Raw genomic sequence first — 24,111 nt, forward strand, 5'->3', positions numbered from 1 at the left:
AGCTACAAATGTAGACCCAGGGCAACTTATTTGATCTTTCTGAGCTTCAATTTTCTCATCTGTGAGATGGGATAAGAATACAGGCAATCTCAGAAGATAAGAGAAGAATGGGTATAACTCTCTAGAGGCTCTTGGTACCCATCTTAGTTTCTGAATTCAATCCTTTGATCTCTTTCCTGCCTGGTATGGAAGATAATGGTGTCATATTGCTGTCAGTGCAAAGGGCAAGTGGACCCTTACCTGAGGGGACAAAGTCTATTCACTCTTAGATATGGACAGTAGAGCTCCCAGCCCTATTTGCTGACCAGCACCTATCTGAGAAACAGACAATCACAGCAAGATTAAGTGAATCAAATGGAGATTATTGCGGCCACTTTTCTTATTGCCACTAAGGAACAGTTACCTCTCATAAGTATCAAAGTAGGTTTTATTCACTATTTACTCTCTGAGGTATTGTGTGTGTGTTACATATGGTGCGTTGTATATGTGTGGGTGTGCACATACCATGACACATGGACAAATTCAGGGCATGAGTTCTCACCTTCCACACTGAGTCTGAGTTTCTCTTGTTGTTTGCCATTGTGAACACCACATTATCTGGCCCACAAACATTGCGATGCTCCTGACCCCCTCTCCCATAGCTGTAGGAACACTGGGAATTATAGATAATGTGTGCTACTTGAGTTTGGCTTCACATGGGTTCTGGAATCCAGGCTAGTGCAGCAAGAGTTTTTAACCACCAAGTCATCTCTCCAGCCTCTGAGTTTTGTTTCTCTCTGTGCTATGGTACCTCCAAAATGCATATGTTGAAAATCTACCCCTCAATATAATGGTTTTATGAGGTGGAGCCTTAGGAAGTAATTAGGCCATGAAGGTGGAACCTTCACGGACAGGATTAGTGCCCTTATGAAAGAGAGAGAACCTTCATGGACAGGATTAGTGCCCTTATGAAAGAGAGAGACGCTAGGCTAGGTGTGGTGGTACATTCCTGTAATCTAAGCATTCTGAAAGATGAAGTATGTGATCGTAAGTATGAGGCCAGCGATAATACAGCAAGATCCTGCTGTAAATATAAAAATAGGCCCCGAAGAGCTTTTCTACCTTTTACAGCATGAGATCACAATAAGAAGGTGACACCTATGAACCAAAACGTGAAATCTATTGACAACTTGGACACCTCAGCCTTCAGGACTCTGAGAAATGTATTCCTAATGTTTATTTTAAAAAATTCTAGGGCTGGAGAGATGGCTTAGTGGTTAAGCACTTGCCTGTGAAGCCTAAGGACCCCGGTTCGAGGCTCGGTTCCCCAGGTCCCACATTAGCCAGAGGCACAGGGGGGTGCACGCGTCTGGAGTTCATTTGCAGAGGCTGGAAGCCCTGGCGCACCCATTTTCTCTCTCCCTCTATCTGTCTTTCTCTCTGTGTCTGTCGCTCTCAAATAAATAAATAAATAAATAATTTTAAAAAAAATTCTAGGGCTGGAGAGATGGTTTAGTGGCTAAGGCACTTTCCTGCAAAGCCAACGGACCCACGTTTGATTCCCTAGAACCCATATAAAGCCAGATGCACAGGTAGCGTATGTGTCTGGAGCTTGTTTGCAGTGGCTAAAGGCTTTTGTGCATCCATTCTCAAAAAAAGTCCATGAATTTCTTTTAAAAAAATCTAGTACAATTACAATGGTTAATTACAACTATCAAGTACATAGGGTTGGGTTGAATCACCTAGGAGACAAACCTCTGGGCATGTCTGTGAGGGAGTTTCTAGACTGGGTTAACTGAGCTCCACCCTAAATGTGAGTGGCATCATCCCATGGACTAGAGTCCTGGACTAAACAAAAAGGAGAAAAATGAACATAGACAGTCATCTCCCTGTTTCCTAAGTATGGATACAATGTGACCAGCTGCCTTCTCCCACCATGCCTTCCCTGCCATCATGGACTATAAGCCCCCCAAAAAACCCTTCCTTAGGTTTGCTTTTGCCATGTATCTGTCACAGCAATGAGAAAGTAATCAATATAGATCTTCTAGAGCTACTGAAAGAGTAAGTGAAATATTGCAAGTGAGGCAATTAGCAGAATGCCCATGACTATGAATGGTAGTGATGCTATATAAACAATGTCTGCACGGCTGAAAGTATGTGTGTATTGAAGGTACAAGGGAATTGCTATTCTAGTCAGATTCTTTTAGGAACAAGGTTTTGAGTTACTCATTCAACACAGTCTTTCTTAGGTCAATCACATTCCATGGAAGCTCCTGCCACATTCTCTTGCCAATGAAGCAAGAAGCACTATCTCCTCGGTGTTCCCTGAGTGCATCCCTTCATGACAGGATGCACCACCTCAATCTTCACTGACAATGTGACTGGATTTGGAGTCACCAAAGAAACACACCTCTGGGCATGCCTGTGAGAACATTTCTACATAGGTTTAACCAAAGAGGGATGACCCACCCTGACTATGGATGACACCAATTCAGGAGCTAGAGACCCACAATGACTAGAAGAAAGTCAGCTGAGCATCAGCATTCATCTCTCTGCTTCCTGATCTGCCCAAATGTAAGCTAGTTCCCAATGCCATAACCTCAAGCCACTATCCTTCTCTGCCATTCTCTAGCCCCTTAAATCTTCAGCCAAAGTAAGCCCTTCATCCCTTATCAGATCACAGCAATGAAAAATTTACCTAAACTACTGTACCACCCACAACTTGGCGGTGGCATACTCACTTATTTCCCAAACTAGCATGAGGCCTGGGATACTTGTGGTAATTTGACTGTGATAGTTTAAAATGTATGGCCCCATAGACTCAGGTATTTTATTAAAGTTGAATCTGCAGTTTTAGCCTTTAGTAGACAGATTCCTTCTATCAGGGAGTGTATCACTGGAGACAGATCTGATTCCAGCCCAAAGGTATGGTAAGAAGAGGCTGAGTTGTGGCCATGCTTGTCATTGTCTGTTGGTGCTGGTGTTTGCTTGCAGCAGTTGTTTCTCTGTTTGGATCTATGGAAGTAAACATTCCACCATCTATGGAACTTCCCCTGGGTCTATAATCCTGAAGTAAATCCCTTCCTCCCATAAACTGTCTGAAATTTCATCCCAGCAACATGGAACTCTAGATGCTAATCTGTATTTGGCAGACAACAACTTCTGTCTCATTGACTGCAATACTTTGGTTACTTACCTTTCTCCCCTAGGAAACCATAAAGTTTCTCAAGGGAAAGGGCCAGGTCCTATTCATCTCTCAAGGCCTAGTCCATTAACAGGCATTCAATACATTATGTGCTCACTGAAAGAGTAATTGGCCACAGAAGAGTACCTAATATCAAAATGAGCTGCCCTGAGGTTGTTCCCAGGCAAAACTACATTGGGTCATGAGCTTGAAGGCTATGTTGCAGCAGCACTATCCTTTGCTTACAGCCACAGGTAAAGGGCAAAAAGGACTGGAGAGCATTTCAGCCAAGATAAGTTGCAGACTTAACTAAGAGCTGAAGATAGGGGCTGAAGAGATGGCTTAGCAGTTAAGATGCTTGCTTGAAGGATATCTTCCCCTCTCCCTGTCTCATAATAAATACATAAATAATTTATATATATGCTGAAGACAAGCACTATAGGGAATGTGCTGCCACAAGGGGGCCTCCAAAGGGTGATATACAAAAAGGCTGGGCGTGGTGGCGCACACCTTTAATCCCAGCACTCGGGAGGCAGAGGTAGGAGGATCACCGTGAGTTCGAGGCTACCCTGAGACTAGATAGTGAATTCCAGGTCAGCCTGAGCTAGAGTGAGACCCTACCTCGAAAAACCAAAAAAAAAAAAAAGGAGACCCAGCATCCTGCTGGTGTTGGTGGAGCTCCTCAAAAATATCTTAAGTTTTGTTTTTGTTTTGTTTTGTTTTGTTTTGTTTTGTTTGGTTTTTTAAGGTAGGGTCTTGCTCTTGCCCAAGCTGACCTGGAATTCACTATGCAGTCTCAGGGTAGCCTGGAACTCACAGTGATCCTACTACTTCAGCCTCCCAAGTGCTGGAATTAAAGCATGCACCACCATGCCTGGCTTTTGTTTCATTTTTCAAAGTAGGGTCTTGCTCTAGCCCAGTCTGACCTCAAAATCACAGTGATCCTCCTATTTCTATTTCCCAAGTGCTGAGATCAAAGGTGTGTACCACTACACCCGGCAGAGAGAAAATGGGTACACCAGGGCCTCTTGCCACTGCAAAGGAACTTCAGATGCATGCGCCACTCTGTGCATCTAGCTGTATGTGGGTCCTGGGGAACTTGGGTCATTAGGCTTTGCGGACAATAGTGATTATGTTTTACTTCTTCAAATTTTAGAAGACGGATAGGTGAGGAAAGATCTGAAGATGAGGTGAGATGTGAAGATGATAGTGATGAGGGTAGGCAGCTACCAACTAATCAGAGAGGGGAATAAAGAGCAGAGTTTAAAGTCAACTAGCAAGAAAAAATTCCTGTTTGTTTTTGGTATTTTCAAGGCGGGGTCTCACTGTAGCCTCAGGCTGACCTGGAACTCACTCGGTAGTTCCAGGCTGGCTTCAAACTCATTGATCCTCCTACCTTTGCCTCCCCAGGGCTAGGTTATTCTTGTTTGACCTGAAAAAAGTTGCATCTCATCATCCTCGACCTTGTGAGCAAAATCTATTTCCATAACACAAATCACACAAATAGCCAAAATGAAACAGAAAAAGGAATGCTCAGAATATCGACCTACACAGAACTCAATCCCATCCCTAGAAACAGCCACACGCAGGTATGTAAGCTCCAGCGCTGGAGGGAGGAGACAGCAGATAGGCCTGACTGTAAGAGATTATGGGGTCTTTGAGAGTTAAAAGCAGATAATGCATGGCAATGCTCCAGTGCTCTAAAAGCAGCACAGGGAATGCATGAAGATGCCAGGAACAAAGCTCTTTTCCAGCAGAGGGCACCTGGCAGAACAAGAGAATCAGATGGAAACTATAAATCCAGTTTGCAATTGCTCAATTAAGTCTTCCCTAGAGATGCTGGTTCTGAGTAAAATGCCCAAGTCTAATGCAACTAACTTGCTTTGTCTCACTGATAGGTAAAGCTCAGAAGATGGAAGCTTCAACTCCATGATCACTGCCAACCAAGCCTCTCAACTGTCAGTCTTACTGCCATCTCACTAAGCAGCAATATTCCCATTACAGTTCTACTTGCCTTTCTCACAAGGTCAGTGACCTCAGACCACCACCTCCGGCACAGAAACAGACATGGAGACCAAGGAGCAAGATTCACCATAAGAAAGGCTTTCACTTTATAAAGAGAAAAATTGAGGCTTGTGACTGAAGAGAATGCTTAGTGGTTAAAGGCATCTGCTTGCAAAGCCTGGTGGCTTGGATTAAATTCCCCAACACCCTGCACAAAATATGCCTGGAGTGACAACCATACTTCTCACTCTCCCTTCCTCCTGCTCTCTTCCCTCACAAAAATATAAATAATAAGAAAACTCAAGGCTTCCCGGGCGCGCTAGTGCATGTCTTTACTCCCAGCACTCAGGAGGCTGTGGTAGGAGTTTGAGGCCAGTCTGGGCTACACAGGGAGGTTCAGGTCTTGAGTGAGATCCTGCCTTGAAAAACCAAAAACAAAAACAAGGGCTGGAGAAATGGCTTAGCCATTAAGGCGTTTGCCTGTGAAGCCACAGGACCCAGGTTCGATTCCCCAGGACCCTCATAAGCCAGATGCACAAGGGACACAGGCATCTGGAGTATGTTTGCAGTGGCTAGAGGCCCTGGCGTGCCTATCCTCTTTCTCTCTCTGAATGCAAATAAACAAATTAAAATTTAAAAAACTAAAAATAAGTAATAAATAAATTAATTAATTAAAAAAAAAACTCGACTCGGAAGTGGAAGTCGCCGGACGAGGTCAGAGGGTGGCGCCGCTCGCTTGCAGAAGGCGGGAGCCTTTTTCGCCATGGCTGCCGGGCCCATCTCCTAACGGAACCAGGATGCAATGGTGTACATGGGGGGTCTGGACGAGAAGGTTAGTGAACCACTACTGTGGGAGCTCTTCCTTCAGGCGGGGCCCGTAGTCAACACCCACATGCCGAAGGATAGTCACTGGTCAGCACCAAGGCTATGGCTTTTTTGAATTCTTAAGTGAGGAAGATGCTGACTATGCCATCAAGATTATGAACATGATCAAACTCTACGGGAAGCCAATACGAGTGAACAAGGCCTCGGCTCACAACAAAAACCTGGATGTGGGGGCCAACATTTCATTGGAAACCTGGACCCAGAGATTGACGAGAAGCTGCTTTATGATACTTTCAGCGCCTTCGGGGTCATCTTACAAACCCCCAAGATTATGCGGGACCCTGACACAGGCAACTCCAAAGGCTATGCCTTTATTAATTTCGCTTCCTTCGATGCTTCGGATGCAGCAATTGAGGCCATGAATGGGCAGTACCTCTGTAACCGCTCTATCACTGTGTCCTATGCCTTCAAGAAGGACTCTAAGGGTGAGCACCACGGCTCAGCTGCTGAGCGGCTGCTGGAGGCCCAGAACCCGCTCTCCCAGGCTGACCGCCCCCACCAGCTGTTTGCAGATGCACCCCTCCACCCTCTGCCCCCAATCCTGTGGTATCATCATTGGGATCTGGGCTTCCTCCTCCAGGCATGCTTCCTCCCGGCTCCTTTCCACCTCCAGTGCCACCTCCTGGAGCCCTCCCACCTGGAATACCCCCAGCCATGCCTCCGCCACCTATGCCTCCTGGGGCTGGAGGACATGGCCCCCCAGCAGCAGGTACCCCAGGGGCTGGACACCCTGGGTCACGGACATTCACACCCTCATCCATTCCCACCAGGTGGGATGCCCCATCCAAGGATGTCTCAGATGCAGCTGGCCCACCATGGCCCCCATGGCTTAGGACATCCTCATGCTGGGCCTCCAGGCTCTGGGGGACAGCCACCTCCCCGACCACCTCCTGGAATGCCTCATCCTGGACCACCTCCAATGGGCATGCCTCCCCAAGGGCCACCATTTGGATCCCCCATGGGTCACCCGGGCCCCATGCCTCCACATGGTATGCATGACCCCCTCCTTTGATGCCTCCTCATGGATACACTGGCCCTCCAAGACCTCCTCCCTATGGCTATCAGCGGGGACCCCTCCCTCCACCCAGACCCACTCCCCGGCCTCCAGTTCCCCCTCGTGGCCCACTTCGGGGCCCTCTCCCTCAGTAAATTGCTATCTTCCTTCCCTCTCTTCTATCCTCCCAGTAGCTTTTCCATTTCTTGGACCAATCAGAATTGCTCTAAAGTTCATGGGGGTAACACCCCCACCCATTGCAATGTAATTTTTCCACAATATTTTTTTTAATGTTGGTCCTAAGTGTTTTGCAGATATATAGAGAAAATAAAAATATACTCCTTATTAAAAAAAAAAAAAAAAAAACTCGAGGCTTTAAGCAGTTTTCCACATCTCAAATCTTGTCCCTTTCCCAAATCCTGGTTAACTTTCCCTCCTCAAATAACCTTCCTCAGCTGATAGACAACGCAGTGGGACTCAGTTTGCTAAAGAACAAATACCCAGTCTGGCATTTAAGACTTTCCACCATGCAGTGCCAACATACTTTTCAGCTCTGATTTCCCTTATTCTTCCCCCTCAACTACTGACTTCTCAAGCCAATATTTTTAATCATTTTTTTTTCTTTCTTTATTTGAGAAAGAGAAAGAAAGAGGCAAAGAGAATGGGCATACCAGGTCCTCCAGCCACAGCAAATGAACTCCAGATGCATGTGCCCCTTTGTGCATCTGGCTAATGTGGGTCCTGGAGAATTGAACCAAGGTCCTTTGGCTTTGCAGGCAAACGCCTTAACCACTAAGCCATCTTTCCAGCCCAAGCCAAATGCTTATATATTTACTTTCAGTGCTGGTCTTTGGCCTGAGCAGTGGTTCAGTGGTAAAGCCCAAAACTTCATGTATTAGAGATTTAATCCCCAGAGGCATATGTTAATAGAACCTAAGAGATGGATGGAATTTGGGGGGAGGTTATTGGATAACAAGGGTTCTGTCTTTATGAGTGGATTAAAGAATGCCTTTGTTATCAAACTAAGCTCTGTCTGTCTCGTAACTCTGCTTGCTGTAATATCAACTGCCATGTTATGATGCTGTAGAAAGGCCTTCATATGGTGAGCAGATGCCACCTACCATGCCATGATGTTAAGACTTGCCAACCTCCCAAACTGTGAACTACATTAACTAATCTCTGTTCTACATTATCCAGTCTTGCTTGGGCTGGAGAGATGGCTTAGCGGTTAAGGTACTTGTCTGCAAAGCCAAAGGACCCAGGTTCAATTCCACAGGACATACGTAAGCCAGATTAACCATGGCATTGAGGACAAAGCACAGAGAGACAGCACTTACTCAGGTTCATAATGTACAACAAGCATCACGTGTGTGTGCATGCGTACATACTCAAGCGCATGTACCACAGCATACATGTACAGGTCAGAGACCAACTCTGAGGTGTCTGTGCTGCACCTTCTTTGAATCAAGGTCTGGCTACCATAAACCACTGCCAGACCTGCAAATGATGTGAGAAAGGTGGCCTGTGAATTTTGGATCTCTTGCTCTGCCTTCCATTGCCATAGGTGGGTTGACAGATGTGCATGCTACTTCACATCTAGTTTTATGTGGGTATTGGGGAATTGAACCTGGGTGGACAGGCTGTGCAAACAAGCATCTATAACTGCTGAGCCATCTCCCAAGGCCTACTTATCATCTGTAAAATCCTTTTACCTCTACTATAACAAGTTCACAAACAAAGCCCATCTCAAATCCAAGAGGCATGTTTAGGGAAGGAACTCACAATAGCCTTTGTGGTTTTCTCTGTCCTGTCTTTGGCAAGGTTAAAACCACAGCTGGGACAAATGCGAGGTTTATGTCGGTTGGTATAGATGTAGCTACAAGAGGGATTCTTGCACTTTCCTCGGCCTCTTGATGTAGCCAGGCCCAAATCCTAAAAAAAAAAGTAAGACCAACATTTAAATCCTACAAAAATTAGAGAATAAAACTCAGCAGAGCTAAAAACCATGATGGCCAGATGTGAGCACATTAGAGCAGAAAATGGCAGTGACAATTCAAATTTAGTTCTAACTTCTAAATACTCATGAAGTGAGATCCCTTACATAGTTAATCTGCAATTTTAATACCAGTTGCATAATTTGGCAAATCTAGTCATTCTCTATGTGTGAAACAAGTGTGTTGACTCTCAAAGTCAAATGCCTGGGTATGGTGGTAAAGGCCAGCCTTGACTACATAGTGAGTTCAAGGCCAGTTTGAGCTACATAAGATGCTGTCAGAAAGAAAAAAAGAGAGAAGGAAAGAAAAATAAAAGAAACTCAAATGCTTTCACAGATTCTAGGCAGTTGATAGTGATACAGCCACTCCCCCCACCCCCAATAAGTAGACTGAGGTGAACTATAGATATGCCTAGGGACTGGGGGATATAACTCAGTGGAACAATCTTGCTTTAGCACATGCAAGGCCTAAAGTTTGAAGAAAGTACTTGAAGGACAGAAATAAAAAAAGATGAACTGTGTCTTATGGACCATTAAAGCTCAAAGCTCTAGCATCCATGCTCCTATAACAAGTTAATGAACTCAACATAGTTTCACCAGATATTAAACCTAGTGGCCTCAGAACCAGAGTCTGAAACTCTGGTAGACATGGAGAAGGTCATAATATTTAGGTTACTGGACAAAGAAACCTGAACAGAACTCCATGAGACATTCTTAGGGGTCACCACAATGAGCAGTCTTATTCATTACAGAAAGAGAAAAAATTCCCTTCCCTCTTCTCTGCTTTCTATTTTTTTTTTTTCTTTTGTGATGGACTCAAGCCTGGAATTGAACTCCTGTGAACTCAAGTCCCTTCTCTTACCCTCCCACATAGCTGGGACTACAGCTGTTTATGTCACCATATCCAGCTACTAAATATTTTTACAATTAATGAAAAAATCCTTTCTGACCCATTACCAAGTAAGAACATTTATTTATTATTATTATTATTATTATTTAAATTTATTTATTTTTTGTTAACAACTTCCATGATTGTAAACAATATCCCATGGTAATGTCTTCCTTCCCCCACACTTTCCCCTTTGTTTTTTTTTTGTTTTTGTTTTTGTTTTTGTTTTTCAAGGTAGGGTCTTACTCTAGCCCAGGCTGACCTGGAATTCACTATTGAGTCTCAGGGTGGCCTCGAACTCACGGCAATCCTCCTACCTCTGCCTCCCGAGTGCTGGGATTAAAGGCGTGCGCCACCACGCCCGGCTACACTTTCCCCTTTGAAACTCCTTTCTCCATCATATTCCCTCCCCCTCTCAACCAGACTTTCTTATTTTGATGTCATGATCTTTTCCTCTAATTATGATGGTCTTGTGTAGGTACTGTCAGGCACTGCCAAGTAAGAACATTTAAACATCTAGCGTGGGCTGGAGAGTGGCTCAGCAGTTAAAGTACTTGCTTATAAAGCCTGAGACCGGGCTCAATTCCCCAGTGTCCACATAAAGCCAGATGCACAAAGCGGTGCACACATCTGGAGTTCCTTTGCAATGACAGGAGGTCCCTGTACACCCGTACTCACTCTCTCACTGTCTTCTAGTTTCTTTCTGTCTCTCCCTCAAATAAAGAAAGTGAATAAAACCTTTAATCCTAGCACTTGGGAGGCAGAGGCAGGAGGATTGCTGTGAGCTTGAGGCCACCCTGAGAATACAGAGTGAAATCCAGGTAGGCCTGGGCTAGAGCGAGACCCTAACTCAAAACAAACAAACAAACCTGCTGAGTGTAGTGGCACATGTCTTTAATCCCAGCATTCAGAAGGCAGAGGTAGGAGGATCGCCACAAGTTCTAGGCCACCCTGAGACTACATAGTGAATTCCAGGTCAGCCTGAGCTAGAGTGAAACTCTACCTCAAAAAACCAAAAAAATAGAAATGAAAATTAAAAGTAAAATTCTAGCTGGTCTCATAAGATCTGTTTATCATATTCAAATAAGCAGAGAATCGGCCACAGGTAACTTGATGATCATTACCTTAAGGATCAACAGCACTAGAAAGAATGGAACAAGAGAAGCCTTGGCAAAACAGCATTCTATAGATGGTGAAAGGTCGGACCAGACAGGATACATGCCACCAACAGAGCCAGAACTATCTTTTAATTAGGTCTTTTGACAATTTAAGTCTTTAATCCACTGCTCCATGCTGCTTACCTTGCGAAAGAATGACCTCTAAATCATCCGTTCATTTACTGGGAATGCTGTTAAGTGCTATGCTAAAAAGAAAAGTAGGGCCAAGCCTAGTGGCACAGCCTGTAATCCCAGTTACTTAGGAGGATCAAAAGTTCAAGACCTGTTAGGGCTACAGAATAAGTTCAAGGCCAGCCTGGGCAACTTACAACAAAGCTGAAGATGTAGCTCAGTGGTGGCATGCTTTCCTAGCATGGGACAGGTGCTAAATTCAATCCTCAGCCCTACAGAACAAAATGAAACAAAACAAGGGAAACCCTTGTGGGAAATGCTTGCCTGTCCTTTGTGGAAGTTGCTTTAATAGGGAATTTCTCAAAACCTTTATGACAATCTTTTTGAAACTGTTTACTGTATTTTAAGGAGGAAAAAAAAAAAATACAACGTTGCCTAACTGTATTTGCAGAGCCCACTTTCTAGGCTAACATGGTAACTGTGGAGTGGACTCTTATTTCTGAGGATTCTCAATAGAATTATCCTGGTCCATGCTTTATAGCTACCTGAAAAAAATGCCAAACAATCCAGTAGATTCATCCGGCAGCTAACATTTGTATCACAGATAAGACTCTTCAACATTCTGACACTGTTCTCACTCTCAGCTGCTACCACTCACTACCCAGTAGAACCCACTCTCAAACATAAAATCAAACAACTTCCATATCAACCCACCAGCAGGCTTACCAGTGTGACAGTGCAGCTGTATTTATACTGAGGAAACATCTCAGGCGTGACCTCTACAACTTTCACCTGAGGTGTCCTGTTGTTTGGGCCACTTGGTAGCTGTGAATCAGAAAAAGTTATTAGTGTCATTTGTGAACCTCAGGCAAACTCCTGAGGTCCTCAGTCCTGAAATGAAACAAATTGAGAAAATAGTTTCCTGGGGAATTTGTAGAGCTATGCCTCCAATGAGCCCTCTGGGATGTCTCTTGGCAGTCATCAGCACATCATGTTAAAGTCCGGTGATTATCATACTCCTGTGTGTAGCCTTGAATACTATGTATTAGAAACACCATGAATCAGATTCACAACTACTACCAAGTGATAAAAGCATATACTAGCTGTACAAATATCAACTGGATAACGTTGGAATAAAAAGAAGTCTAATGCCAGGAGTGGTTGCGCACACCTTTAATCCCAGCACTAGGGAGTCAGAAGTCGGAGGATCACCATGAGTTTGAGGCCACCCTGTTCGCCTGAGCTAGACCAAGACCCTACCATGAAAAACAAAAACAAAAAAAAAGGACGTCTGAAAGGTTATCTGCTAAAATGTGACAGGAAAAGGAAGATTTTGTTTGGTTTCCCCTTATAACTATCTATAAAATCTTAAATGTTCTCTAAGAAATGCATATATTATTTAGGTAACTGAAAAACACAAAGCATTTTATTAAAAATTATTCTGTCAGAGCTGGGCATGATGGCTCGCACCTTTAATCCCAGCACTTGGGAGGCAGAGGTAGGAGGATTGCCGTGAGTTCAAGGCCACCCTAAGATTCCATAGTAGAATTCCAGGTCAGCATGGGCTAGAGTAAGAACCTACCTTGAAAAAACAAAAACAAAAACAAAAACAAAAACAAAAATTCTGTCAGGCTGGAGAGATGGCTTAGCGGTTAATTGCTCGCCTGTGAAGCCTTAAGGACTCCGGTTCCAGGCTTGATTCCTCAGGACCCATGTTAGCCAGATGCACAAGGGGGCGCACGCGTCTGGAGTTCGTTTGCAGTGGCTGGAAGCCCTGGCGTGCCCATTCTTTTTTTCTCACTCTTTCTCTGTCATTCTCAAATAAATAAAAATTAAAAATAAAAATAAAAAAAATTATTCTGTCACAGTGAATTTAAGTTAACTGATTCAAAGCTAGTAAAAGAGCTTTTGAAACTGTTACTGAAGAAAAGGCAACTATAAATTTGCCGGGTGTGGTGGTGCACACCTTTAATCCCAGCAATCAGGAAGCAGAGGTAGGAGGATCACCGTGAGTTCAAGGCCACCCTGAGCTAGAGTAAGACCCTACCTAGAAAAACAACAACAAAAAACACTAGTTTGTTCAAGTGCTAGAGTACACATGAAGAAATTATAGGGCTGGAAGTTCACTAAGCGCCTTCCTTCTATATAAGGTCCCACACAACCCCAGCTGTCACATCAGGGTAGGGCACAAAACAGTTGTCCAAGTAAAAGACAGGTAACATTGTTATGTAAATTTAGAGCCATCCAACAAAAGTGACTCAACAAAGAACATATGGCCCGGGAGATGGTAGAGAGATTCTATTTCAGCTTAGACAGTTTTCAAGTAGGCCACAATCCACTAAGGGTCAATAAAATTAGTGATGAAAATAACACTTTGCAAACAGGAATGAAAAACACCAGGAGAGTACAAAAGTAAAAACCTTTATTAAATTTTCAGTGTGGATGCTCACTGGGTTGCAAGATCAAAATGTGTGTTACTGAGGGTAATAATAAAGTTTTTAAAATGCTGGTGTAGCCAGGCGTGGTGGTGCACACCTTATCCCAGCACTCGGGAGACAGAGGTAGGAGAATTGCCATAAGTTTCCAGGTCAACCATGGCTAGAGTGATGCCCTACCTCAAAAAAAAAAAAAAAAAAAAAGGCTGGTTTAGGTAACTTTTTGCATTTTTTGCATTTGTATGTATGTATGGTGAATGTGCATTTGTTTATTCATATGTGTGTGCAGACCAAAGAACCTCTGGTGTCAAGCCTTGACAAAGGATTGCTCACTGGCCTGAAGCTCATCAACTCATCAGCTACATTAGCTGTTCAGTAAGGCCCAAAGAGCCTCTTATCTCTGACTATCCAGAGCTGGGATTATAGACACACGCCAAGACTGATATTTTGCATGGCACTAAGGATGAAACTCAGCTCCTTATTCTTGCAAAGGAAGCACTTAACTGACTGAGTTACTGTCTTAGACAAGGGCACAGGGAATTTTAGTAACTACTCCATACTAAAAACAAACACCTCACAATGGTGCTAGACAGATGGTTCAGCAGTTAAAGGTACTTGCTTGCAAAACCTGATTGCCACTTAAGGCCAGATGCACAAAGCAGAACGTGCACCTGGAGTTTCTTTACAGTGGCAAGAGGCCCTGGTGTGTCCATATTCTTTCTCTCTCCCTCATTCCTTGCAAATAAATACAAATAAAAATATTAAGAAAAGCTCGGCGTGGTGGCGCTCACCTTTAATCTAAGCAGTTGGGAGGCAGAGGTAGGAGGATCACCAAGACTTTGAAGACACCCTGAGACTACATAGTGAATTCCAGGTCAGCCTGAGCTCGAGTAAGACCCTACCTGGAAAAACCAAAAAAATAAAAACACCTAAGATTTCTGGGTAAGATGACTACCTAGGAGCCACACCAAAACAAAAAGAGGAAAAATAAGCAGAAAACCAATGTGGTGGCTTGATTCAAATGTCCCCCATAAACTTAAGTGTTCTGAATGCTAGGTTCCCGGCTGATGGAGATATGGGAATTAATGCCTCCCAGAGAGAGTGTATTGTTGGGGGAGGGTTTATGAGTGTTATAGCCAGTTTCCCCATGCCAGTGTTTGATACACTTTCCTCTTGCTATGGTCCACCTTATGTCGGCCAGGGGGTAATATCCACCCCACTGCTCATGACATCATTTTCCCCTGCCATCGTGGAGCTTCCCTTTGAGCCTATAAGCCAAAATAAACCTCTTTTTCCCACAACCTGTTCTTGGTTGGGTGATTTCTACCAGCTATGCAGACCTGACTGCAACAGTAAAGTGGTACTGAGGAGTGGGATTGCTGCTAGACACCCGACTGTGTGGCTTTGGCCTTTTGGAGCTGACTTTCAAGAGGAATGTGGAAGAATTTGAAGCCTTGGCCTAAGAGATGCCTTGCAGTGTGTACTTACAGTAAGTACAGCTTGATGGACTATTGTGGTCAGAGTTGAAAGACCTGAATGTAGTAAGAACTATGGACTATGAGGTTTGGAAATGAGGGTGAGAAAGATCTTTGCTTGGACAGGGCTAGCAGTTTGTGTGAGGCTTGCTGTTATGCTCATGTCCTGAGAAGTTGTGCAGGGTTGCTTTGTGTAGAAATGAACTGGTGTGTGCAGAGGGATATGGCACAGAAAGAAAAATCTTTGGGTGAACTGTATCCCATTTAGCTGCAATTGAGAGATCACAATCTTTGAGACTGGGGCAACAGGAAAATTGTGGACTCTTTTGAAGGGGCCTGAGAGCTCAAGGAGTGTCCTGTTCTTCAAAGTCGGCTCTATTCCCTCCTGGATTAACATACTGGCACCCTACTTGGTATTGTGGGGCATAAGAAATGTAAGAAAGAGAGGGTCATTAAGTTTGCAACACAGTCTTGTGTTTTGGAAATGGCCATGGGCAGTGTGAAGCAGGTTTGCTAGATGCCTGCATGGAGACCCAATGGGGCCATGAGGATGAACCGTGGATTGCACTGGAGACCCAGTGAAGATGCCAGGACCATGAGATGGCTGCTAAGGAACTACTGCCCTGATGAAGTTTTCCAGGACTGTGCATAGGCTAGCTGGCGGGGCAGAATTGGAACTCCAGAGACTTCTTGCTGGTTAGAATTATCAGACTTGGAGATTTGTCACTGGCTAGAGTTGTTGGACTTGGAGCTACAGAGTTTGATGTTTGTCCTGGTTGTTTTAAATCTTGTATTGGCTAAATGTTTATTTGCTATGCTCAATGCCATCTTCTGCAGTGTGAATGTTTATTCTGCACCATTATGGGTTTTTTGAGGTTATTTTTTGTTGTTTATGGCTCAGTCAAAAGATCTTGGACTATGTGGATGTATGAACATCATTGCAATTGATATAAAAACTATGGGGATTTTTTTTTGTTTGTTTGTTTGTTTTGTTGAGGTAGGGTTTCGCTCTAGCTCAGGCTGACCTGGAATTTACCCTTTATTCTCAGGCTGGCCTTGAACTCACGGTGATCCTCCTACCTCTGCCTCCCAAGTGCTGGGATTAAAGGTGTGCATCACCACACCGGCTAACTATGGGGATTTTTAAAGTTGGATGAATCCATTGCATTTTTAAAAAATTTTGTTTATTTTTATTTATTTACTCAAGAATGACAGGCAAAGGGAGAAAGAGGCAGAAAGAGAGAGAGAGAATGGGCGCACCAGAGACTCCAGCCACTGCAAACAACTCCAGACGCATGTGCCCTCTTGTGCATCTGGCTAATGTGGGTCCTGGGGAATCATGCCTCAAAGTGGGGGCCTTAGGCTTCACAGGCAAATGCTTAACCACTGAACCATCTCTCCAGCCTGAATGCACTGCATTTTAAATCATGAATGGTTATCAGTTTATGGGAGTCAGGGGTGGAATGTGGTGGTTTGATTCAGGTGTCCCCCATAAACTTAGGTGTTCTGAATGCTAGGTTACCACCTGAAGGAGATTAGGGAATTAAAGCCTCCTGGAGGGAGTGTATTGTTGGGGGAAGGCTTATGGGTGTTATAGTCAGTTGCCCCATGCCAGTATTTTGCACACTCTCCTGTTGCTATGGTCCACTTTATGTCATCCAGTCCACCCTCTGCTTATGCCATCATTTTCCCCTGCCATTGTGGAGCTTCCCCTCAAGCCTGTAAGCCAAAATAAACCTCTTTTTCCCACAACCTGCTCTTTGTTGGGTGATTTCTACCAGCAATGCAAACCAGACTGCAACAACCAGCAATAGTGAAAGTGAAGGTGTATAAGAAATTGTCAACCACAACAGAAAAGTACGAGACCCACAGCTTCTAGAAACCACAGAAGCAGCTCTAGCAGCAGTGCCAGTCCGTGCAGCTGTGGCTGCCAGGCTCTGCCCAATCCACAGAAAAAAACAGGTAAAGAGATTTTCCACTCACAGAAGCCTCCTCAAAAACTCAAGAAACCTGAAGGGGAAGAGAGCAAGGATCAGCTGAGCAGCTCATGAGCAAGAGGATCATGTGCACTAGATACACAGCTCCAGTACGTCAGGCACCCTCCACAGCCTCCCCTCACCTAACTGCCAGCAAACACCAGAGACTTGGGGAAGAGAACTCAGCTACGATCAGGGCAGTAGACCCACTGACCCAGCCAGCCTACATGAGCCCACAGGGCAGCAAAGAGGGACCCAAGTGGGCACACAGCATAGCTGAGCCCAAAGCCATCCCAAAACGTAACAGGACCTACTTAAACCAAGTCAGTACTCACCACAAGGCTTGGTATATAGACATGCACCTTCCATGCCAGGGCAGATTATGCATTAAACCAGATGGATAGGTAGACTTGCCATTCTTAAATAAGCTATATTTTGGGGTTGTCATTTGTTGCTTCCAGATTTATAATGCCTTTGTCTCTTCTCCTGTCGTTTTGGGGGCAGGGTCTCACCCTGAAACCCTCTACAGACCAGAAATCTCAGCCTCTGAGTTAACAGGATTAAGGTTGTGGGTCAACGCATATCCTTAGGGACTATGTTAGATGATCTGTTTGTTTTAATACCCACGCTTACATACTCTGAAAGGCTTTTAAAAGCCACACCTGACACCTTAAGCTCCTACCCTGAAGATATATAACATCCGATTTATATACTAGTAATACTGCAGATAATAAAAAAAAACTCAAGCATCAAATTAAACCAAGACACAAAAATCTACATACAAGAAGCACAAAAGACCAAGACAGTATAATCCTACCAAAAATCACAAATCCATCAGAAATGACCTCTGCTGAGATGAAATGTCTGAGAAAGATTTCAAAAGCATAATTATAACTATGTTCAAAGAAATCAAGGAGGAAATAAAAGACACAGGAAACCACTTTCATAAAATAAGGAGGTCAATATAAGACATGACTAAGGAAATAGCAATACTGAAGAAAAACCAATCAGAAATACTAGAAACACAATCAAATAAAAAAGTCAAAGTCGCTGGGCGTGGTGGCACACGCCTTTAATCCCAGCACTCGGGAGGCAGAGGTAGGAGGATCGCTGTGAGTTCAAGGCCACCCTGAGACTCCATAGTGAATTCCAGGTCAGCCTGGGCTAGAGTGAGACCTTACCTCGAAAAACCAAAAAAAAAAAAAGTCAAAGTCTCACCAATGGAATGGATGAAGGAGAGAACAGAATATCTAAAGTAGAAGACCAGGTGACAGATCTAATACAGTCCAACAAAGAGAAAGACAAGCTAATCAGAAGGTATGAATGGGAATTTCAAGATATTTGGGACACTATGAAAGATCAAACACAAGAATTCAGGGTATTGTAGAAGGAGAATAATTTCACTCCAAAGGCACAATAGACATTTTCAACAAACTCTCAGGGGAAACTTTCACCAAAACTAGAAAAGAGATGCCAGTGCAGATACAGGAAACCCTTAGAACATCAAACAGACAAAACCAGGAAAGAACCTCTCTTCGCTATATTGTAATTAAACTATCAAACACACAAACCAAAGAAAATATATTGAAAGCAGTTAGACAGAAAAAGCGAGTCACTTATAAAGGCAAGCCTATCAGGTAAACATTAGATTGTTCAACACAGACTTTAAAAGCCAGAGGCGATTGGGGAGATGGCTTAGAGGTTAAGGGCCTTGCCTGCAAAACCAAAGGACATAGGTTCAACTCCCTAAGTCCCACGTAAGCCAGATGCACAAGGTGGTGCATACATCTGGAGTTCAATGGGCCTTGGTATGGGTTTGGAATGATGTATTCCAAGTTCTGAAAGATAACTGTCAGCCAAGAATACTTTATCCAGCAAAGCTATCCATTCAAACTGACAGATAAATAAGGACATTCCATTACAAAAACAGGCCAAAGGCATATATGGCTATTAAGCCAGCTCTACAGAAAGCGCTTGATGTGATCCACCATGCTGAAGAGGAAGGAAAGCTCACACATGAAGAAACAGGACAAAAAATTCAAATAGCAGTTAATAAAAGAGCATAAAGGGAAAACAGAAAGCACTACAAAACAAGAAGAATGTGAATAAGTACATACCTTTTTTTAAAAAATTTTTTATTTATTTATTTGAGAGCAACAGACACAGAGAGAAAGACTGATAAAGGGAGAGAGAGAGAATGGGCGCGCCAGGGCTTCCCGCCTCTGCAAACGAACTCCAGACGCGTGCGCCCCCTTGTGCATCTGGCTAACGTGGGACCTGGAAAACCAAGCCTCGAACCGGGGTCCTTAGGCTTCACAGGCAAGCGCTTAACCACTAAGCCATCTCTCCAGCCCAAGTACATACCTTTTAATAACAACTCTGAATATCAATGGCCTGAACACCCCAATCAAAAGACACAAGCTTGCAGACTGGATTAAAAGGCAGGATCCTTTAGTTTGTTACCTCCAAGAAACTCACCTCTCCATAAAAGACAGGCACTATCTTAGGGTGAAAGGATGGAGAAAATGGTATTTCAAGCAAATGGACCTAGAAAACAAGCAGGTGTTGCTATCCTAATAGCTGACAGGATAGACTTCAAACCAACATTAGTGAGGAAAGATAAAGGTCACTTTATACTGATTAAAGGAACACTCCAACTTGAGAACATTACAATCCTAAACATATATGCACCTAACATGAATGCTTCCAATTTAATCAAACAAACACTATTAGACTTAAGGTCATAGGTAACACCAAACACAATTGTAGTTGGTAATTTCAACACCCCACTCATTAACTGACAGGTCATCCTGGCAAAAAATAAACAGAGATACATCTGGATTCAATGATGTCATAAAACAAATGGCCTTCATAGGCATCTATAGAACATTTCATCCAAATGGTGCAGAATACACATTTTTCTCAGCAGCACATGGTACATTATCTAAAATAGACCATATATTAGGACACAAAGCAAACCTTAATGAAAAAAACCTTAATTGTCTCAAAAATGAATACATGAAAACTGAAATAATTCCTTATACTCTACCTGATCACAATGGGATTAAACAACAAATCAGAAAGAAGAAAAACTACAGAGCATACGCAAAATCATGGAGAGTATACTACTGAATGATGAATGGGTCACTGAAGAAATCAAAAAGAAAAAAAATTCATAGAATCAAATTATAATGATAACACAACACACCAAAACCTCCGGACACAATGAAGGCAGCCCTAAACAGGGAAATTTACAACTTGAATTGCTTATATTAAGAAATTAGGGGCTGGAGAGATGGCTTAGCGGTTAAGCGCTTGCCTGTGAAGCCTAAGGACCCCGGTTCGAGGCTCGGTTCCCCAGTTCCCACGTTAGCCAGATGCACAAGGGGGCGCACGCATCTGGAGTTCATTTGCAGTGGCTGGAAGCCTTGGCGCACCCATTCTCTCCCTCTCCCTCTCCCTCTCTCTCTCGTTCTCTGTTGCTCTCAAATAAATAAAAATTTTTTAAAAATTATTAAAAAAAAAGACATTAGACAAGTTACAAGTAAACAATTTAATGTTTCACCTTAAGACCTTTGAAAAAGAAGAACAAGGCAAACCAAAAATCACTAGATGGGAAGAAATAATGAAAATTAGGGCAGAAATAGAAACAAACAAAAAAAACACATACAAAGAATCAATGAAACAAGAAGTTAGTTCTTTGAAAGGATAAATGAGATTAATAAACCCTTAGCAAATCTGACCAGAAGAGACACAAATTAATAAAACTAGAGATGAAAAAGGTAGCATGACAACAGATACAAAAGAAATTCAGAAAACCAAAAAAAAAGAACATATATTCCACTAAGTTTGAAAATCTAAATGAAATGGATGATTTTCTAGATTTATATGCACTACCAAAAATAAATCAAGATGAGATAAACCATTTAAAGGACCTATAACCAGGAGAGAGATCCAAACAGTTATAAGAAATTTCCCAAATGAAAAAAGTCCAGGTCCAGATGAATTCAGTAGTGACTTTCACGTAAGATGCTTCTCAAACTTTTCCATAAAACAGAAAAGGAAGGTATTCTACCAAACACTTCCTATTAAGCCCACATCACCGATACCAAAACCAGACAAAGACAGAACAAAAAAGCAAATTACAGACCACTCTCCCTCATGAACATAGATGCAAAAATTCTCAGCAAGGTATTGGCAAAAAGAATACAAGAATATATCAAAAAGATCATTCACTCTGACCAAGTAGACTTTATCCCAGAGATGGAGGGTAGGCTGAACATACGCAAATCAATAAATGTAATACACTATATAAATGGACTGAAGGACAAAAATCACAAGATCATCTCAATAGATGCAGAAAAGGTATTTGACAAAATCTAACACCCCTTCATGGTAAAGGCCCTACAGAAAATGGGAATAGAAGGAACACACCTCGGGCTGGAGAGATGGCTTAGCGGTTAAGCGCTTGCCTGTGAAGCCTAAGGACCCCGGTTTGAGGCTCGGTTCCCCAGGTCCCACGTTAGCCAGATGCTCAAGGGGGCGCACGCGTCTGGAGTTCGTTTGCAGAGGCTGGAAGCCCTGGCGCGCCCATTCTCTCTCTCTCCCTCTATCTGTCTTTCTCTCTGTGTCTGTCGCTCTCAAATAAATAAATAAATTTAAAAAAAAAAAAGAAGGAACACACCTCAACATAATAAAGAATTTATAACAAACCTACAGCCAACATAATAATAAATGGGGAAAAACTTGAAGTTTTTCCACTAAAATTAGGAACAAGACAAGGGTGTTTGCTGTCCCCATTTTCATTTACTATAGTACTAGAAGTCTTAGCTAAAGCAATAAGAGAAGACACACTCAAAGGGGATAAAAAGTGGAAAGGAAGAGATCAAATAATCATTATTTACAGATGACATGATTCTATAAGTAAAAGATTCTAACAAACCGTTAGGGCTGACAAACACTTTTAGGAATGTAGCAGGATTCAAATTAAATACATAGAGCTCTCTGTGCTTCCTGACCTCTCCAAAACTTCTAGCTGTGGGTGAGTTCCTCCTTGGCCTGGCCCAGTTGGGCTGAACTAAGGGCAGAGCTCCCAAACCCTTACACTCCACATGAGCTATTTATTTATTTATCCCCTCCAGCTCCTCACATGCCATGAGCTCTTTGAACTTTCTTTTCTCTCCATGGTTTTCCCAGGCCCTTCACATGGGATCTCTAGCCATGTGGGTACCTTTCCTTGACTTGATACTTCCTTCAATAAATATTTTAATAATTAAAAGAGGCAAATATAAATACAGAGAAATCAGTGGCTTTCCTATATATTAACAACAAAACTGAGGATGAATTTAGGGAATCACTCCCATTCACAATTGTCTCAAAAGAAAAATAAATAAAGTGCCTTGGAATAAACCTAACCAAGAAAGTGAAGGATCTCTACAATGAAAACTTCAAAACACTCGAGCAAAAGTGAAGAAGACACTAGGAAATGGAAAGACATCCCTTGTTCTTGGATTGGAAGAATCAATATTGTGAAAATCGCAATCTTACCAAATGCAATCTACACATTTAATGCAATCTCCATCAAATTCCAATGGCATTCTTCACAAAACCAGAAGAAAAAAAAAATCCTAAAACTCATTCAGAAGCACAAAAACCCTCGAATAGCCAAAACAATTTTGAGCAACAAAAAATACAGCTGGCGATATTACATACCCATAAGCCATATAGTAAGCCATACTAACAAAAACAGCATGGCATTGGCACAAAGACTGGCACATAGATCAATGCAATAGAACAGAGGACCCAGATGTAAGTCTAGGCAGCTACAGCCATCTGATTTTCAAATAAGGCACTTGACTGTGAAGCCTAAGGACCCTAGTTCAAGTCTCCCAGGTCCCATGTAAGCCAGATGCACACACATCTGGAGTTTGCTTCCAGAGGGTAGAGGCCCTGGTGCACCCATTCTCTCCCTCCTTCTAATAAATAAATAAATAAATAAATAAATAAATAAAAATAAATCTTAAACAATCCCCTGCCAGGTGTTGTGGCACACACCTTTAATCTCAGCACTTGTACAGCAGATGTAGAAGGATCGTATGAATTTGAGGCCAGCCTGAGACTACAGTGAGTTCCAGGTCAACCTGGGCTAGAGTGAGACTCTACCTTGAAAAAAAGATTTAAGGAAACAAATAAATGTTCTTAATTAAATACATGTAATTTTGACATGAAGGGCATCCTTAATATCTACTATCACTAAATGAATCAAAGATATAGTCCACTTCTGGATAAGATGGCAGCATAGTAACCATGCCAAAGCAGCCTAGGGAAGGAAATAAGCAGAGACAGCAAAACACACTCTTCTACAGAAAAGTGAAGGTGTATAAGCAGAGAAGCAGGTGAGACTCAGCTCTAAAATGAGGAATCCAGCGAGAATCCCACCGAGGTGCCAACAACCCCAGTCAGCATCTGCCTGGCTGGCGCAGAGCTGCAGAAGCAGAAACCAGGTGGAGGGATTTTCCACTCACAGCAGCCTCCTTGCAAAGTCAAGAAACCTAAAGGGGAAGACAGCAGGGACCAGCTGAGCAGGAGCTGAGGGAGAACACAGAGGGACCAGCTGAGCAGCTCCAGTACAACTCCAGGCACCTTGCACAGCCTCCCATCTCCCAAGCACCAGTGCTGTGAACCTCCGGAGTACTCATTCACCCCTGTCGGCACACATCCAGCACAGCTAATCAGAACACCAGATCCATAGCACAACAGAGGGATCAAGGTAGGCACTCAGCATTGGGGAGATAGGAAGCCATCCCAAAAGGTAACAGGGTCTACTTAGACAAAGCCAGGTACATAGGCTTGCACCAGAAGTGCTGATCTCTCCTTCCATGTCAGAGCAGGTTATGTGTTACATATTCTTGGTTGGTTTTACCATCTCAGAGAAATTGTATTTTGGTGTTGACTATTGTTGCCTTTGATGTTCCCTGATTCACAGGGCCTTTGTCTTTTCTTCTGTCA

The 24,111-nt window shown here is 43.1% G+C and overlaps 1 protein-coding gene and 1 pseudogene across 1 annotated transcript in view; one reads left to right on the top strand and one right to left on the bottom strand.

The window, feature by feature from the left end:
* Window positions 1–24,111, bottom strand: part of Hmgxb3 (HMG-box containing 3) — an 81,480-nt gene that overhangs the window by 19,076 nt on the left and 38,293 nt on the right. Inside the window, exons 10-11 of the mRNA XM_045132491.1 lie at window positions 11,944–12,042; window positions 8,829–8,978 (exon numbers count right to left, since the gene is read on the bottom strand). Coding sequence (XP_044988426.1) covers window positions 8,829–8,978; window positions 11,944–12,042 — 249 coding nt within the window. The remainder of the gene's footprint in view (window positions 1–8,828; window positions 8,979–11,943; window positions 12,043–24,111) is intronic.
* Window positions 5,931–7,382, top strand: LOC105944504 (annotated as a pseudogene).

This window comes from Jaculus jaculus, chromosome 13 (assembly GCF_020740685.1).
Source record: "Jaculus jaculus isolate mJacJac1 chromosome 13, mJacJac1.mat.Y.cur, whole genome shotgun sequence".
NCBI classification, from domain to species: Eukaryota; Metazoa; Chordata; class Mammalia; order Rodentia; family Dipodidae; genus Jaculus; species Jaculus jaculus.